The following is a 16,705-nucleotide window of genomic DNA, read 5'->3' on the forward strand; positions in this document are numbered from 1 at the left end:
ATGGGGGTCTGAGAGGGAGTTTGGGTGAAGGAGGGGGTTGTGACCTGGAGCAGGGGATTGGGTGCAGGGTCTGAGAGACGATATGGGTGCAGGAGAGGATCCTGGCCTGGAGAAGGAGCATAGAAGGAGGTGTGAGGTCTGAGAGGGAGTTGAGGGGAAGGTGGGAGCGAGGTGCCAGAGGAAGGCTCTGGCTGAGAGGTGCTTACATAAGCAGCTCCCAGTCAGCAGCACTCTCTGGCCAGCTTCTCTGCCTGCCAGCTAGCAACCCCACACTCCTGGCTGGGTGTTCCACATGGGTCTCCACTACAAGGGAGGAGGGGAGGGCACCATGCACTGCCCTCCACCTGCAGCATAACCTCTCAGCTCCTATTTGGCTGGAAACCAGCCAATGGAGCTGAGAGATTTTTGCTGGGGGGAGGGACAACACACAAAGTCCTTCCCTCTCCTCTGAGGCACAGAGAGACACAAGGAACAGCCTGCTGCTTTGAGCAGCACTGCACCCTGCCACAGGGGCATCTGCCAATCAAATTAAAGGGCTTGGCAGGCCGGATCTGGCCTGCCCCTGGTGTAGACCAGGGAGGGTCTTGTAAGTGAAGTCAAAGAGTTTATATTGGTTGAAACAGAGAAAGGGGAGTCAGTGGAGGGCTGCAAAGAAAAAGAGCTTTGTAGCATCATTATGGATGGATAATGAGCTTTGTAGCATCATTATGAATGGATATGTCAAAGGGTTGCCTTTGACACCATTAGTGACATTGAGCAAGTTATTCCATCTACTTGCCCTTTTGTAATATTGCATTATGAAGCCCATTTGAAGGGTTCTGAAGATGTAAATAGCACTATTTAATCTATTTCTCAAAAAATACCAAACAACATTATTTCAAGGGGATTTACTCAATTAATTGCCTCCGTGAGTACTCAGGAGTTCTTGAATAACCAAATACTGTGACATTCAGAATGCTATAGAGAAGGTAGACAATAGGGCCAACAAGGTGCCAGGATGGTGCCACTTTGTAGCCTTATGCCTGTTCTTATTCTAAGGCTCAGAACATAATTGATGGCTAACATTCATGCTGAGTCATCTGTCGTTTCAATGTGCTGACATGGTGCTTTTGGAAAGGCCTTCTTCATCTGTTATCTTTAATAGTATTAATAAGGGAAGGAGCAAAGGTAATCAAATTCTGGTGTTCCTCACCTTGGACTCCTAAACTGGTACACATTAATTTCTGAGTGTCAACTTAATGGATTTTGGAATAGTCAGCATTGGGGCACAGAAATTATACTACAGGTTGAAACTCTTCCAGCACCCTAAGAACCTGACCAGTGCCAAACAAGAGAATTTGCTGGATCACTGGAGGTCAATATTGTCACACGTTACCCACAGTTCCACTGCTTACTGGGCTCTGAGAAGACACTTAGGGGTAAATTACAGCTAAATAGCAGCACTGAACGCTGAGAGCCAGGACTGGTGGCTATAAACAAGCTTTCTGGGACCACACGAAACTTGGCCATACCCATGATGTGTGGTCATCTGGCTAGCAAAAATCACACCAGATTACGGAGTTTGCCAGATGAAAGAGGTCCAGATTAGAGAAGTTCAAGCTGTACCTGGTTTCCCGTCTACCTACGACTTTCAAATATGATATGGCCTTTGCCCAGAATTTTGACGAAGTGATTTGATGGCACCTGTTCATCATCAGTGTCCCAGCATATAGAACTTTCAGGAGACTTGGTTTGAAACATCTGTACATCACTTTATCAAAAGTTTACCAGCCATCACCTGTGTACTGTATCAGCCTGTCTTTCAGGACAAGAAGACTGCTGTTGAAACACTCATATACTCAAACACTGCTCAAACACTGTATAACAATTTGCCTGATTTAGATTTGTGCTAGGCTAGACTGAGCATAATGAGCACTATTATGAAATTACGTCAGATTGCTTACACAGCAGTGGTTCTCAGCAATTTAGCTGACACAGATGTTTTCCCTTCCGACATTGTCCAAAAGCATTTGGCTATTTATGTAGTTTCATAATTTGGACCAAATCTGTTATTCCATTACAGATACATTCCAATCATCTCACCACTTATCCCATATTTTCTAAAAGATAACATTACTGTCCCAAAGTTGGATTAAGGAGTACACATCCTATTATTAAGGCATCCTGCTCAGTTATGAGAACAAACAAGGGACATGTTCTCTCCTATGTCAGAGGTCTGTTTACTACAGGACAAAGTCTCCCTGTCTCAGAGACTGGCCTGACCCCATTTAGAGTTCCCTGGCAGCCTGCCTAAATTGCACCACTAACACAGAGGCCTAGAATGGGCCCTACATCAATAAATGCTATTATAGTGGAGCAGAGCTCTGTCACATGTGCACCCACTCTTTCCCCCTAACTTGCCCCTTAGTCCAGAGGTTTATAGGTCAACTTCACAAAGCCAGCCCCTCAGTTACTACCAAGTGTGCCGAATCTCAGTAGAGAGGTCAAGGATTGAATGAATGGCAACTGAGTTAAGCGGTCTCCCAGAGAGGCTGCTCCTTTGAGTCGGCATTGAGGCATGGTGATGTAACTGTACAAGGAAACCTTCTGTGTTGGTGCCCATGGCTTAAGTGGAGGAATGCACGGTACAGTGCTCTCTAACCATGACCATCACATGCAAAATCTCACTATGATTTTCTTTTTAAAAAACAATACAACCCTTCCAAGACACAATTATCATTTAAAGTAAAGGTAGATGGGGAAAGGTATAGTCTGAATTTTATACAGGAGCCATCTGGTAGTTTTGTCCACATTTCAACAAATTAAAAATTATGCATCACTATTTAATTGGTTGGAGAGAATTGTGAGTTATCTCCAAAACGTTCATTTCAAGCCTTTTTTTTTTTTTAAGGTCACAGTTTCCCTTATGCATTTAAGCAGAACAGGGTGTGTTCTTGAATTTGATGCTATCAATCAAGACGTGTCCATGAATACAACAGTTACTTGGAAGTAAGTGAGAATAATCAAGAGCTTGCGAAGCTTTGCTTAATTATCTGGGTATTTTATTTCTGGTTATTACATGTGGATTTTTGGTTGAAAGTTGGAATAGTCTTCCATTTTTAACTGTAAAAGCTTGTGTACAAAGGTAACAAAAACATTTGGAATAGGGAGTCATTTACTGTGCCATGGAGGGATATATGTAACATTCCTTTCCCAGTACAGAGCAAAATCTTTTAAGCCTCCCTTCTTATTATTGAACTATATCCTGATATTTGAAATCTGAGCATCCTAATGAAGTTAAATATTCATATGGAACTATAATGCAAACAATCCTTAGGAGAAACTTGACTTTTTTAAGAAAATAGGCTTAAGAACATAAGAACATAAGAATGGCCATACTGGGTCAGACCAAAGGTCCATCCAGCCCAGCATCCCATCTGCCGACGGTGGCCAATGCCAGGTGCCCCAGAGAAGGAGAACAGAAGACAATGATCAAGTGATTTATCTCCTGCCATCCATCTCCTGCCCTTGTTCTGAAGGCTAGGGCACCATACTTTATCCCTGGCTAATAGCCATTTATGGACCTAACCTGCAAAAATTTATCAAGCTCTTTTTTAAACCCTAATAGAGTCCTGGCCTTCACAGCCTCCTCGGGCAAGGAGTTCCACAGGTTGACTGTGCGCTGTGTGAAGAAAAATTTCCTTTTATTAGTTTTGAACCTACTACCCATCAATTTCATTTGGTGTCCCCTAGTTCATGTATTATGGGAAAAGGTAAATAATTTTTCTATATTCACTTTCTCCACACCATTCATGATTTTATATACCTCTATCATATCGCCCCTCAATCGCCTCTTTTCCAGACTGAAAAGTCCCAGTCTCTCTAGCCTCTCCCCATATGGGACCCGTTCCAAGCCCCTAATCATCTTAGTCGCCCTTTTCTGAACCTTTTCTAATGCCAATATATCTTTTTTGAGGTGAGGAGACCACATCTGCACGCAGTACTCAAGATGTGGGCGTACCATAGTTTTATATAGGGGAAGTATGATATCTTTTGTCTTATTATCGATCCCTTTTTTAATAATTCCTAACATCCTATTTGCCTTACTAACTGCCGCTGCACACTGCGTGGATGTCTTCAGAGAACTATCCACTATGGCTACGTCTACACGTGCACCCAACTTCGAAATAGCTTATTTCGATGTTGCGACATCGAAATAGGCTATTTCGATGAATAACGTCTACACGTCCTCCAGGGCTGGCAACGTCGATGTTCAACTTCGACGTTGCTCAGCCCAACATCGAAATAGGCGCAGCGAGGGAACGTCTACACGCCAAAGTAGCACACATCGAAATAAGGGAGCCAGGCACAGCTGCAGACAGGGTCACGGGGCGGACTCAACAGCAAGTCGCTCCCTTAAAGGGCCCCTCCCAGACACACTTTCATTAAACAGTGCAAGATACACAGAGCCAACAACTAGTTGCAGACCCTGTATATGCAGCACGGACCCCCAGCTGCAGCAGCAGCAGCCAGAAGCCCTGGGCTAAGGGCTGCTGCCCACGGTGACCACAGAGCCCCACAAGGGCTGGAGAGAGAGTATCTCTCAACCCCCCAGCTGATGGCCGCCATGGAGGACCCCGCTATTTCGATGTTGCGGGACGCGGATCGTCTACACGTCCCTACTTCGATGTTGAACGTCGAAGTAGGGCGCTATTCCCATCCCCTCATGGGGTTAGCGACTTCGACGTCTCGCTGCCTAACGTCGATTTCAACTTCGAAATAGCGCCCAACACGTGTAGACGTGACGGGCGCTATTTCGAAGTTACTGCCGCTACTTCGAAGTAGCGTGCATGTGTAGACGCAGCTTATAACTCCAAGATCCCTTTCCTGATCTGTCGTAGCTAAATTTGACCCCATCATGTAGTACGTGTAATTTGGGTTATTTTTTCCAACATGCATTACCTTACACTTACCCACATTAAATTTCATTTGCCATTTTGCTGCCCAATCACTCAGTTTGCTGAGATCTTTTGTAGTTCTTCACGATCCCTTTTGCTTTTGACTGTCCTGAACAACTTGGTGTCATCTGCAAACTTTGCCACCTCACTGCTTACCTCGTTTTCTAGATCATTGATGAACAAGTTGAACAGGATCGGTCCCAGGACTGACCCCTGGGGAACACCACTAGTTACCCTCCTCCATTGTGAAAATTTACCATTTATTCCAACCCTTTGTTTTCTGTCTTTTAACCAATTCCCGATCCATGAAAGGATCTTTCCTCCTATCCCATGACCACCTAATTTACATAAAAGCCTTTGGTGTGGGACCGTGTCAAAGGCTTTCTGGAAATCTAGGTATATTATGTCCACTGGGTGCCCCTTGTCCGCATGTTTATTAACCCCTTCAAAGAATTCTAATAGGCTTAAAATAGCTGATAGCTTGTGCTAAAACCATATAAACTGACAGGCCCTATAGTGATTTTTTTTGTTAATCCAAGGTCAAGCACATCTGGAATACGTAATAGCAGTGTCCTATAGAGACTGCATCAACTAAGTTGCTGCCAAAATCTACTATAAACAGCCACAAAGGCCAATCTACTGATTTTCCCAGCTGTCACTGGTTCATTTAAGATTCTGTGTAAGTTTTCAGTTATGATTTTGTGAAGAAAAAAGTCTATTGTGTAAGATCTGTGACAAATAAACATTAATTCATGCTACATTTTCAAAGCTCATTCTCTACCATCCTATTCTTTTCCATAAACCAAGTGACATTATTTATTAAGCAGTATCTATTTTCTGCCAGGCTCTTTACACAGAATATATAATGGTCATCTGAAGCGGTCAGAGCAGGGATTCATGGTTTTTCCTAACAATATCTGCCCCAAAACAGGGAAGCTAATGACCCAACCAGTGAAACAAATTTGGTGATAGCTCCTGGTCATGTGACACCAGAAGCACATTGCGTATATGCTAAGAAGATTAATGGTTCAAACAGGGTAGTTGATTATGATATATTTTTAAAATATTTGTGATAAGATCATTCCTGACCTCACAGCCATCTAGTGTTGAGTCCCCCAATCCACTGCCCAAGACAAAATGTGGTTTATTGGGCTGTCACAAACTTCAGGCAGGTTAGTACCAAGAGCAGCATTTCTCAGCAAACACCACAAGCCAGGTCCTGTATTAGTCCTATCTTCTCTCAGAACTGGCCAGCAGTAGTCTCTGAAGGATGCCCTTTGGCCACTCAGGTTTCTCTCACAAGGACCATCAACATTTCGGAGGCAGACATGGCTATGGTAGTTGCACTCGAGCTAGTGCCTAAACATACCAGTGTGTCCACAGCAGTATGGGTGGCAGCTTGGGCTACGCACCTGCGAATGTACCAACTGGGTCAGGTGGGATTATACTTGCAGTAGTTCATCTGAATGGCCACCTGTGCAGCCCCAATCATACTACCATTTTAGGTGCTGACTCAAGCCCAACTGAAGAGGTATGTCTAGGAATCACAAGTCCTAACTCTAAAGTTACCCATACCCACAGACTTAGAGCTGAAGGTCTATTCTCCCTCATACACAGCCAGATCCCAGAGAGCTGGACTCTCCTCTTTTAACCTTCACTCCCAAACCTGACACTTATTGCATGTGGCTTGGATGAGGCAGACTGAGCCCACAACAGCTCATTAAACCTCCTTACAAAACCAGGATGGGCTTTACATATCCCATCACAATATTGAATGCATTTTTAAAAAAATTCATATTGGTTCTGGTGGTTTTTTTTAGTGCTATCCAAATCCACTTACTCTTAGCATTGCACATATACAACAAGAAAGGCTTTCAGATGCTATATCATGCCACTAAGACGGTACATGTTTATTAAGAAAGTGGGCACAAGAATAAAAGATGAAATATTTTTCTGGAGAATAAAAACAATATTTCAAAGCAAAATTATATGCCCTAGAAAAGCGGGCCTTTCTCCTGAGGGATTGCCTTTCTCACTGATTTGTGGAAGGCTGGCAATGGACTCCAGAGAAGGAGTCATATTGCCCTCTCCTCTCTTAGGGGAAGTCACAGAGATTTAAGACCAGTTATTATCCTGTGCACAAAATCAGGCTGCAGAACCAAACCCATGTACCCACCACACAAGATAAAATTTAAGTTGTTGGCTTCAGAGAGAGAGAGACAATTAAAACCTGAAGAACATATGACACCATGTAGGATCAGCTCCTTTTTTTTTGTCTTTCCCTTCCACTGTGTATGCCTGTCTAAATATCTAGGCCACAGTTCCAGAAAAAAATTCTAAGGCTCTAGTTGTTTTCCAGTTTACATTCTTATTTGAAAAAGTTACTGAATATCTTCCCTATATGGTCTTTACATGGCCTGATGGGCTGATTTTCCTTAACCTCAGCTTTTATTAGACAACCACTGTAACAAAACTAACACAAGCAACTATTATTCCACCTAATCATCTACTCTTCATCTTATGCAAAAGCTTCTCTACTCATGGGCATGCTTGACCAAAGAGAAATAAAATTTTTATGTGCAGCTTAGTTACTCACTAAAACCCTTAACTGAAAGGTGACCATCTGTCCCATATTTGGCAGGATAGTCTGGTATTTGGGATGCCAAAAAGTCATCCCTACTTATGTTTTAAAAGGGCCTAATTGTCCCATATTTGCCCCCTGACCCTTGGATGTCACGCCTGTGCTGCTTCACTGGGGCTCCAAGGTGTGTAGCTGCTGCTTCCCTGGGACTAGGGGCACTGGGCAGCACCAGCAGCTGCAGCTGCCGCTGCCGTGGGGCTGTAGGATGGGAGGAAATGCTTCCAGCTGCCACCTCCTTCCCAGGCCCCTTGGGCTTGGTGGAGCCACCCCTCCCCCCATGTCTCCCTGTCCCATATTTGGAACAAGGAGATATGGTCACCCTACTTAATTGCAACCTTAATCTTTCTATAGATGAGGAAGGGTTAAGTGGAGAGGGTTTCTCAGTTGTGAGTATGATTGAGCAAGTCTTTATTTATGCAGATGCTTTGTAACACGATGGAGGGGAAGAATTATTAAATGTCTGCTTTATGAGGTTGAACACAGTTATTGTGACTCATGAAGATTAATTTCTTTCTTGGGAGTACATTGTTATTAGAAATGATAAGGTCTGGAATAAATCAATTATTGGAGAATGCAAAAAAAATAATTCTGGGCCTCAGAACAGAGGGGTGAGGCTGTGATGAAAGTGCATGTCTTACACAGAAAACTCTTGTAAGGAACTTATTCATATTTAATCTGGCTTTTCCAGTAAAAGTCATAACGATTATTAATGAAGTGTTAGAAAAATTATTTTTTTTCTTGACAGCAATAATGCTATCAGTTCATGTATTGTTATGCTTCTCCTTTAAAGCTTTACCATATATCATGGAAAATAGTTCTGGCTGTTCTTTTATCTGTCAGGTACTGTCCTTATGAAGCTTCAGAAGGGAATAACTTGAAGTCACATATTTATTATGAAATACCTGAAGGCCCAAACCAAGACTGGGAAGTCACTGGGCCATCTGATGGGGCATTGGAAAGGAACACCTGCTTCAGGACCCAATGCTTCCAAAGGGCCTGGGATTTCCAGCTGCTGCTGTCACTACTGCAGGAGAAACAGTGACCAGAGCCCTGGGCCCTGTAAATGGCTGCTGGAGTGTGACGTGCACTCCGGGTGGCTTTGACGTCTGTCAGGAATGGACAGCTCAGCCTGTTTTGCCCAAGTCTATGCCTCTTCTGGGAATGCATAAGCACACCCTCATATATCTTGCTCAGGAGCCCAACAAGTCCATGCTAGATACTGGTGCTGGTTCTGTACAAAACAGTGAGAGAGAGTCCCTCCCTTTGGGAGGTACATCAAATCACACAAAGACATGCTTACACCTATGCATTTGGGAAATTATGGCAAGATTTTGAGCAAAACCCAGTTCTTTCTGCTCTGAATCACACTCAGGGGGCTGTGTCTACACTAGCCCCAAACTTCAAAATGGCCATGTAAATGGCCATTTTGAAGTTTACTAAGGAAGCACTGAAATACATATTCAGCGCCTCATTAGCTTGCGGGTGGCCGCGGCACTTCAAAATTGACGTGGCTCGCTGCCGCGTGGCTCATCCCAACAGGGCTCCTTTTCGAAAGGACCCCGCCTACTTCGAAGTCCCCTGTATTCCCTGTATTCCTGAAGTATTCCTGTGAGCAATAAGGAATAAGTGCTGCAGCCGCCCGCATGCTAATGAGGCACTGAATATGTATTTCAGCGCTTCATTAGTAAACTTCGAAATGGCCATTTGCATGGCAATTTCAACATTTTTGGCTGGTGTAGACATAGCCAATATGTCTTAAACAAGGAGTGTTTTCCTTTTATTAGACTCTTCCTAAAAGAGTCAAAGATTGTTCAGTGTGTAAGGCTAAGCAAATGTGTAGGGGGGTGAGTGTACATGTTAACACATTCATTGTTGCATCACAGTCCCCACCCTTTACTGTGCACGGAAGCAGCAGGTTTCTGAAGGACAATCTAGTGAAAGAAAGCTATCCCATATCAGTGGAGTGTGGTAGGTACATACCTGCCCTCCAGCAAGGCCCAGTACACATTCTATAGTACAAGGATGGGCAATAAGCAGCCTGCAGGCCAGAGATGGCACTTATTTACCTGCTGGTCTGCAGGTATGGCCACCTGCAGCTCCTGTACACTGCAGATCACCGTTCCTGGTCAATGGGAGCTGTGGGAACCAGTATGGACTGGATCACCATTTTCCACAGCTTCTATTGGATAGAAATGGTGTGCTGCAGCAAACGGGACCTGCAAGCAGTTGTATAGTGTACTGAAATAAAGTGTTGGTGGTCCGCAAGGGGTTAACTCTGATTAACTTTGTCTGACTTATTGCCCAGTCCTGCTATAGCGCACTGTGGAAAGGGGCATCTACACAGCTTTTCTGTCAACAGAAACTGTTGACAAAGGCATTATTCCTCAGCGCGGAGAGGCAGGATGCTGTCGGCAGAAGTGCTGAGTTTTGTCGACAGACTGTCGACAAAACACATTTTGCGTGCAGATGCTCCACAATTTTTGTCAACAAAACGTTCTAGTGTAGATGTAGCCAGTGGCTGCAGCCATATCTGCATATACCCCCTCCTTTCGGAAGAGGCGTATTAATGAGGGAGTTCATAAGATGCTAACGAGGCACTGCCATGAATATGCAGCACCTCATTAGCATAATGGTGGCCACGGCAATTCAGAAGTGCTGCTTTCGAATCACACATTGCCTGTGCAGCCAGGGGCCTTTCAAAACAACGCCCCTCCCCCCCCCGCAGTCTTCATAAGCCCCTTCTTCCCAAAACGAATGGGAAGAAGGGACTTTTGAAGTCCTGGGCGGGTGGGTCGAAGGACTTCCCTGAAAGCAAGGGGCTCATGTAGACACAGCTAGAGTGTGTCCAGGTCATGGGTTTTGATAGTCTTTCAGGACCATTCCTATAATGCATTTAATGCTACAGTGCCCAGCCACTACCAAAAGGGGAAAGGTCTATGACATGGGTGTCCAACCTTTTGGCTTGCCGGGCCCGCATTGAGTGAGGATAGCCTCAGGCCACGTACAAAATATATAATACAGTCAATGTATATAAATCACATAATAATGTTAAAAGTTTACGATCTTGTGGGGCCACATTACTAGCTGTCCAGGGCCACATGCGGCCCGCGGGCCGCAGGTTGGACATGCCTGGTCTATGACCTCCTCATTGGCAGTAGCAACGGCTTCCTGTGGTGAGCACTTTCATTTCCTCCATGAATGGTACTAATCAGCACTAGCAATCTTGGAGCATGCTCCAAGACAGGCTGCCGCATAGCAGGATCATGATCCTCCACAACTCACCCAGGGCACCAGCAACATACATTTGTAGCAGGAGATTCCCCAGAGGCAGGAGTTGGGAGGGGACCTAGCATATGTCAGTCAATATCGGTTCCTCAATGAGACCAGCCTCATCATATGGCAGGACACGAATGAGGGACAGAGTAAGGCAGCAAAAGGGATCTCAGAGAAAGTCCTGGAGGAAGCCTCAGAAGACCCAGAGGAAGAGGTTCATATGATTCTGCATGTCTGCTCAGAGGCCCAGCTTGAAGAAGCCTCCTCCTGCTAAAGAGGGACCCTGCAGGAACCAGAAACTAAGTCTGGTAATATATAATACATTCCTGCACTCTCCAGAAATATCCTTTTTTGCTCTAGCATGCCTGAAGCTGGCCCCGGCACTCACCCACACATGACATTGCTGTAAATGAATAATTTTACTAAAATCATATGAACTCCTGTAAGGCATTTAGCAGATGTTACAACAGAGTATTAAGAAACAGTTCCGGAGCCAATATTCTGAACAGTGATAGTCCCTGGATGGAGCCAAGCATAGGAAAAAGATGGAGGGAGGTTTCAGGTTGTGAGAGGGCTTTGGTGGGGGAAAAGAATAGTGTAATGAGACTAACTGGGGCTCAAAAGAAAGCTCCATGTCCCTCCTACTCACCACATTTTCTTCCCTTCATGACTGAGAGGTGAGCAGAAACGTGGGGGTAGGTGTGTTTTATGGCTCGGGTGCAGGTCCAGGAGAAAGGTAACTGTCTGTGCGAGGAAGATCACAGTGGCCTATTTTCTCTGTGACCATTGCAAATGTTCATTACTGTTCCTAGTCCCCAGTGTGCGGCCTCTCTCTTCTACAGAAGCCAGGAGTAGCATGGGTGGGTGAAACATCCAGAGTGGATCATCACATAATACCATGTCTCTTAAAAGTGGGGAGACAACTAGCTTTGCATGTTTATCCAAAAGTTCAGGTTGTGACTCTCTGTTGCACTGTTCCTTTTAATGCTGTTCAGTTGGGCCAGACTTTCTGGCAATGCGGAAGGTGGGGATTATAAAGAGTGGACATTCTGGTTCTGTGTTCCTCTTTCTTGGAAATGTCATCTGCTACCTCTGAAAGTCAAGTTCTTCTTGAATTGACACCTATTTCTGTAAGCATAATACAGCACATTTTTGGTGTGGTAGAAATTCAAGCTAGTTCTTTGGGTTTAGTGGCAGGACAAATGAACATGTACATCTCTCTTGCATGGGTGGCTAAGTGGCCTCCACAGTACTGGGAACCATTTCTTTGCCATGCCAGTACCTTCAAAATTACTGTAGTCTCCAAACAATTACTGACCATTAAAGAATGCAAAGGGGACCAGTAACATTAACCCAAATGTTATCCACCACAAAGAAAATCATAAGAATTTTACTGAAGTGTGTGCTTGTCTTTATTAAAAGAACATATAGACAATGGAAACAAAACAGTAAAGATCTCTATACCTGATGATGCTTTAATGACTCCCCGATCCATGCTAGTTAACATTGGCAGACAGAGGAGTCCTCATACCACAGACCCAATCATTCATCACATCTGATAAGACCTATGAGCTAGGATGTCAGAAGATGAGGAAGGAACGTCTTAAGTCCCTCCCAGAATCTTTCCAAACTGTTAATTTACTTTGAACAGTACATGTGCTGCTCTTAATCCAGCTCAAAACAGAGAAGCTAACAGGTAACAAAAATATTGTCCAATGATGGCCTTAAAGTGACCTAACAGTCTCCATAGCATAAAACCGAAACCAAAGGAATTAGCCTTAAGGGTCTTCCTGCTTTTAGTTAGTATAGTAACTCCACGGTATCAAAACTCACTGAGGTATCTTGCAGGAGAAGTATGTGGCAATGCTCCATTGCACTTTCCAAGCAGTGCCACAGAGTCACAACACAGTTCATCACAGTCCCAAGTCACCTTTCGTCTTTCCACTGTTCTGTTATGTGGGAGCACACAGCATGATGAATTTCCCTGACCCACCAGGAATCAGGAGCTGTGTGCAAACAAGTAGGATCTGGCTGCCTGTACAAGTCTGTGCCAACTCACTGTTGAAGTATTCCCATTTAGCCTCACTTGGTGCTGGACTTTGTATAACATGCCACAATAACCCAAACTACACTGGCATCCAGATGGGTCCAGAGGCATCACCATCCATCTTTAAATATAAAGACACATTCCTCCAGCACCATTCTACAGCTACTCAGTCTATAATTGAATTCATCTTTTCTCTAGTCAGCAACATCAGGGTTCATGAGAAATAGTAGAAGAGGGTATGAAGGAGTCCCCCAGAATAAATGTCAATACAGAAACACTGCGCGCAGTCCCATTATTTCCTGCCCCCACTACACACACACACACAAGACAACACAAATCCCCTTCTTCCCCCTTCCATGCAGTTGGTACAACCCCTGTCTCTTCAGACCCCTGGCATCATGTACCTTTGCAGTGTGCTCAATATTTACGTGGATGACCTGATCCCTTTGGTCCACTAAGTCTAGAAGAAACAGGGAATAGTACCGTTATGATTCATGTACTCACTGGTCCCTTTTGGTAGGCAAAGTATAAAGATGTGTGTTCCACTGTTGTCCCTCAGACAGTTCAGAAAACCAGCCTCTGAAATCCTACTATAGTTTCAGGGATCTGGTTTATGACAACTCCCTGAAGGTAGGACACAGCACTGACAACCTGGAAAACCTGTAAAGCCACCAGCACAAAAGTTGAATTCCCCTTGGCAACTGACAAGTGTTGCCAGATTCCCAAGGGCAGTGGCACAGAAGTGGGTGCTTGATAAGGTTTTCCAAAATCAAGTGTGGGGCTGGTGCATGCTGCTTGCACACATCTAAGAAGTCTTCCTCATTCTGAAGTTCTACAGCCACTGGTTCCCAAGATGTGGTCCCACTGCACTCTACTGTTTCTCTAGGACCAGGAGTACCAATCCACCCAGGGCTGCATTATTGCTATTCCAGCATTCAACACCTTGTTCATGAGATCCAATTACATTTTCACTCCCCTCCAAGTCAGCAGTCTTCATCACCTGAAATCTCATTGTCTATTATTCAGCACTACATCCTGTTCAGGGAGCAGGAGTAGAACCACTTCTTCATGAACTTGCCGCATGTCTCCAATGTGGTTAGACAGATGGGAAAGATGACAGGGAGATGCTGTCACCGAAGTGTGAAGACAGCATATCGTGTCAGCAGAACACAGCAAAGCAGTTTCTAGAGTGTCTTCTGTGACACAGCTGACTCTGGACTGCCACCTCTGAAACATTGGGATAAATAACATCATATACCAAAAAGAGGCAGCATCGGAGGTGAAAGTAAGGCTGTGCACCACTTTGGTAAGAGCCGGATGGGCTGCTCTGCTGCAGGAGGATACTCGAGCTGTGCTTCCATGGCTCTCCAGCTGTGCTTCCATGCTAAGAAATAAGCAGGTGAAAGGGGCTGGCTGGAAGACTGCTTGCTCACCCTCCTTCCTACTGATGTTAGCTAATCTTGCTGTTCCCCTTTGCAAGTGAGACGACAGTACACACCAACCCTGCATTCCTCTTCCTCCTGCCTAGTATGGGGAGGAAGCAAAGGTGGGACCCACACTGATCTTTCCTTTCACTCCCTGAGAGTAGTGGAAGGGGAAGATCAAGCAACAAAGCGTGTTAGTAGGAATCAGGGACAGGGGCTTCAGCATGGGCAGTGGGTGAAGGCCCAGCTGAGGGAGGTAGTCCCAGCCCCATCCCTTCTGCCTGAGGCCCTGCCTCTTTGGTAACCTTCTCACAGACCCAAGCCCAGTCCCCATTCCAGGTTAGTGCTCGCAGCCCCTGACCATCCCCAGACTGCCTAGTATCCCCCAGCAGCAGGTGGTGTGGTCCAATCTTTCCCAGCATGCCACAGCGTCTGGTGGCTAGAGGGCTGGGCTTCCATGCCACAGCCCTTGCTCTCCCTCGGTGGCCACAGAGCCTCACCATGGCTCCAGCCCTCCTAAGAAAGTCACACCATGGTCCCAAGCCCAGATCTTCCTGCATGGCTGGACTGCCAGGCTGCGGCCCCCACCTTCTCATGGCAGCTGTGCCATGGCCTCAGCCCCCTCCTCACCTCCTTCCAACCCTGCCTCCTACACTCCCTCCAATACACCCAGTCTCCTGCCTTGGCTTCCGCACCTCCCACTCCCCAGTCGCTGGCCCTGAATCCACTGCACTCCTCCCCACATTTAAATTTCCACCCTGAGCTCCCCCTCCCCCAGAGCAATACAACAGTACCTCTTTGAAATCTAAGTTACTTTCGCCCCAACAGTGTGGACATAGGTTATCACCTGTGCACAATGTATATCCATGCCCTGCATATATGGACACTTCACACAGGTACAATATATGTGCTCAGGCACTGTGGCTTTCAACCTTTCCAGACTACTGTATCCCCTTCAGGAGTCTGATTTGTCTTGCATACCCCCAGATTTCACCTCACTTAAAATCTACTTGCTTACAAAATCAGAAATACAGACATGTCACAGTAGACCATTCTGAGCTATTGCTTCCTTTCCTATTTTACCATGTGAATAAATAATAAATCAACTGGAACATAAACTTTGTACCTATTTCAGTATATACTATTATAAAGCAATATAAACAAATCATTGCCTACATGGAATGTTAGTATGTATTGACTTAGCTAGTGCTTTTTATGTAGCCTTTGTAAAACTGGATAAATACCTTGATGAGTTGATGCAACCTCTGGACAACCTTTGTGTACCCCACGGGTATGCATACCCTTGGTTGAGAACCACTGTTCTAGCAGTACACAGATGTTTGTGATCACTTGTGGGTGTAAATGTACCCTAAATCTTTGCAGGTTTGCGACCTTCATAGAGAGGAGGTTAAAAATGGGGAAGACATATTGTTACAGTCCTTTGACAACTGGGGAACTGAAGCTCAGGCACGGTAAGAGATTTGTCTGTGATCATGCAGGAAGTCTAGGGAAGATTTGCCAGCAGAGATCAGATTTTCTGAGTCTCATCTAGTGCATTAATCACAAGACCACTCTTCCCTATCTTAATCTTTTGCGGGAATATAAAAATTAACTATCTGTGACTATATATAGCCCACTTAAAACTAAATTTTTAAAAGAGTCACAAATACTAAGCACAATCCTTCTGAAATACAGGGCTAGGTTTTATTGTCCGAGGGGAAAATTAGCACTTGGATAATGGAGCTAAGTGTGACCTCTTAAATTATCTTTTGCTAGCAGACTGTAGCAACAGTTCTGCTGCAGTTTTGTTATTCATCGGTAACCATAGAAATTTAAGAGCTGCCAAGTGTATCCTCTTTGTTTTCAAACAGCTGAAAGATGATGCAGAGGATGTGAATGTGCCTCCTGACTTCATTCTGAAATCACTCACTGGCAGAGCTGATGGAGAAGTAAAGAATAATCTTTCCATAGTTGTAAAGCTAAAAAGCCATTAAAAAGTAATTCCTGTTATTGGGCTACCAGGGAATTTTCAAGAAGCGTCACACTAGAAGTAGTACATGGTGAAAAGTGACATGTTGTTTATCCAGGAATTGTCACTCACACGGAAACCGGTTTTTCAGATTGAACTGAAGAAGCTGTGGAGCTATTTAAATGATTCCTTTTAGGAAAAGCTCAGAAGCTGAAAATAGCTCTTAGAAGGTCAATTATAGATCCAAATTTAGCTTTGGCATGGTGTCCCACTATTTGTTCCATCTATTGCTATATTTGAATGGGGGCGGCAGGGTCACCATGCAAAAGCGCTTTGGGAAAAGCCTGGCAAAGTCATTCATTACATTAGGGAACCACAACATGTGGAGTGCTTTCAAAGATGGTCTTCCTTGTA

General features: G+C 44.7%; 1 protein-coding gene across 5 annotated transcripts in view; it reads left to right on the top strand.

Moving 5' to 3' along the window:
• The window catches only part of ACOX3 (acyl-CoA oxidase 3, pristanoyl), a 95,553-nt gene extending 79,246 nt beyond the window's left edge, over positions 1 to 16,307 (top strand). For 4 of the 5 annotated variants that reach the window (XM_074992420.1, XM_074992419.1, XM_074992421.1 and 1 more), the window contains 2 exons: positions 15,706 to 15,794; positions 16,194 to 16,305. In XM_074992420.1, the coding sequence (XP_074848521.1) occupies positions 15,706 to 15,794; positions 16,194 to 16,204 (100 nt within the window). In that variant the 3' untranslated portion in view covers positions 16,205 to 16,305. Of the gene's footprint in view, positions 1 to 15,705; positions 15,795 to 16,193 lie in introns of all 5 variants that reach the window. The other variant, XM_074992423.1, reaches the window with a different exon arrangement.
• Positions 16,308 to 16,705: the final 398 nt, after the last annotated feature.

This window comes from Carettochelys insculpta, chromosome 4 (genome assembly GCF_033958435.1).
Source record: "Carettochelys insculpta isolate YL-2023 chromosome 4, ASM3395843v1, whole genome shotgun sequence".
Taxonomy (NCBI): domain Eukaryota; kingdom Metazoa; phylum Chordata; order Testudines; family Carettochelyidae; genus Carettochelys; species Carettochelys insculpta.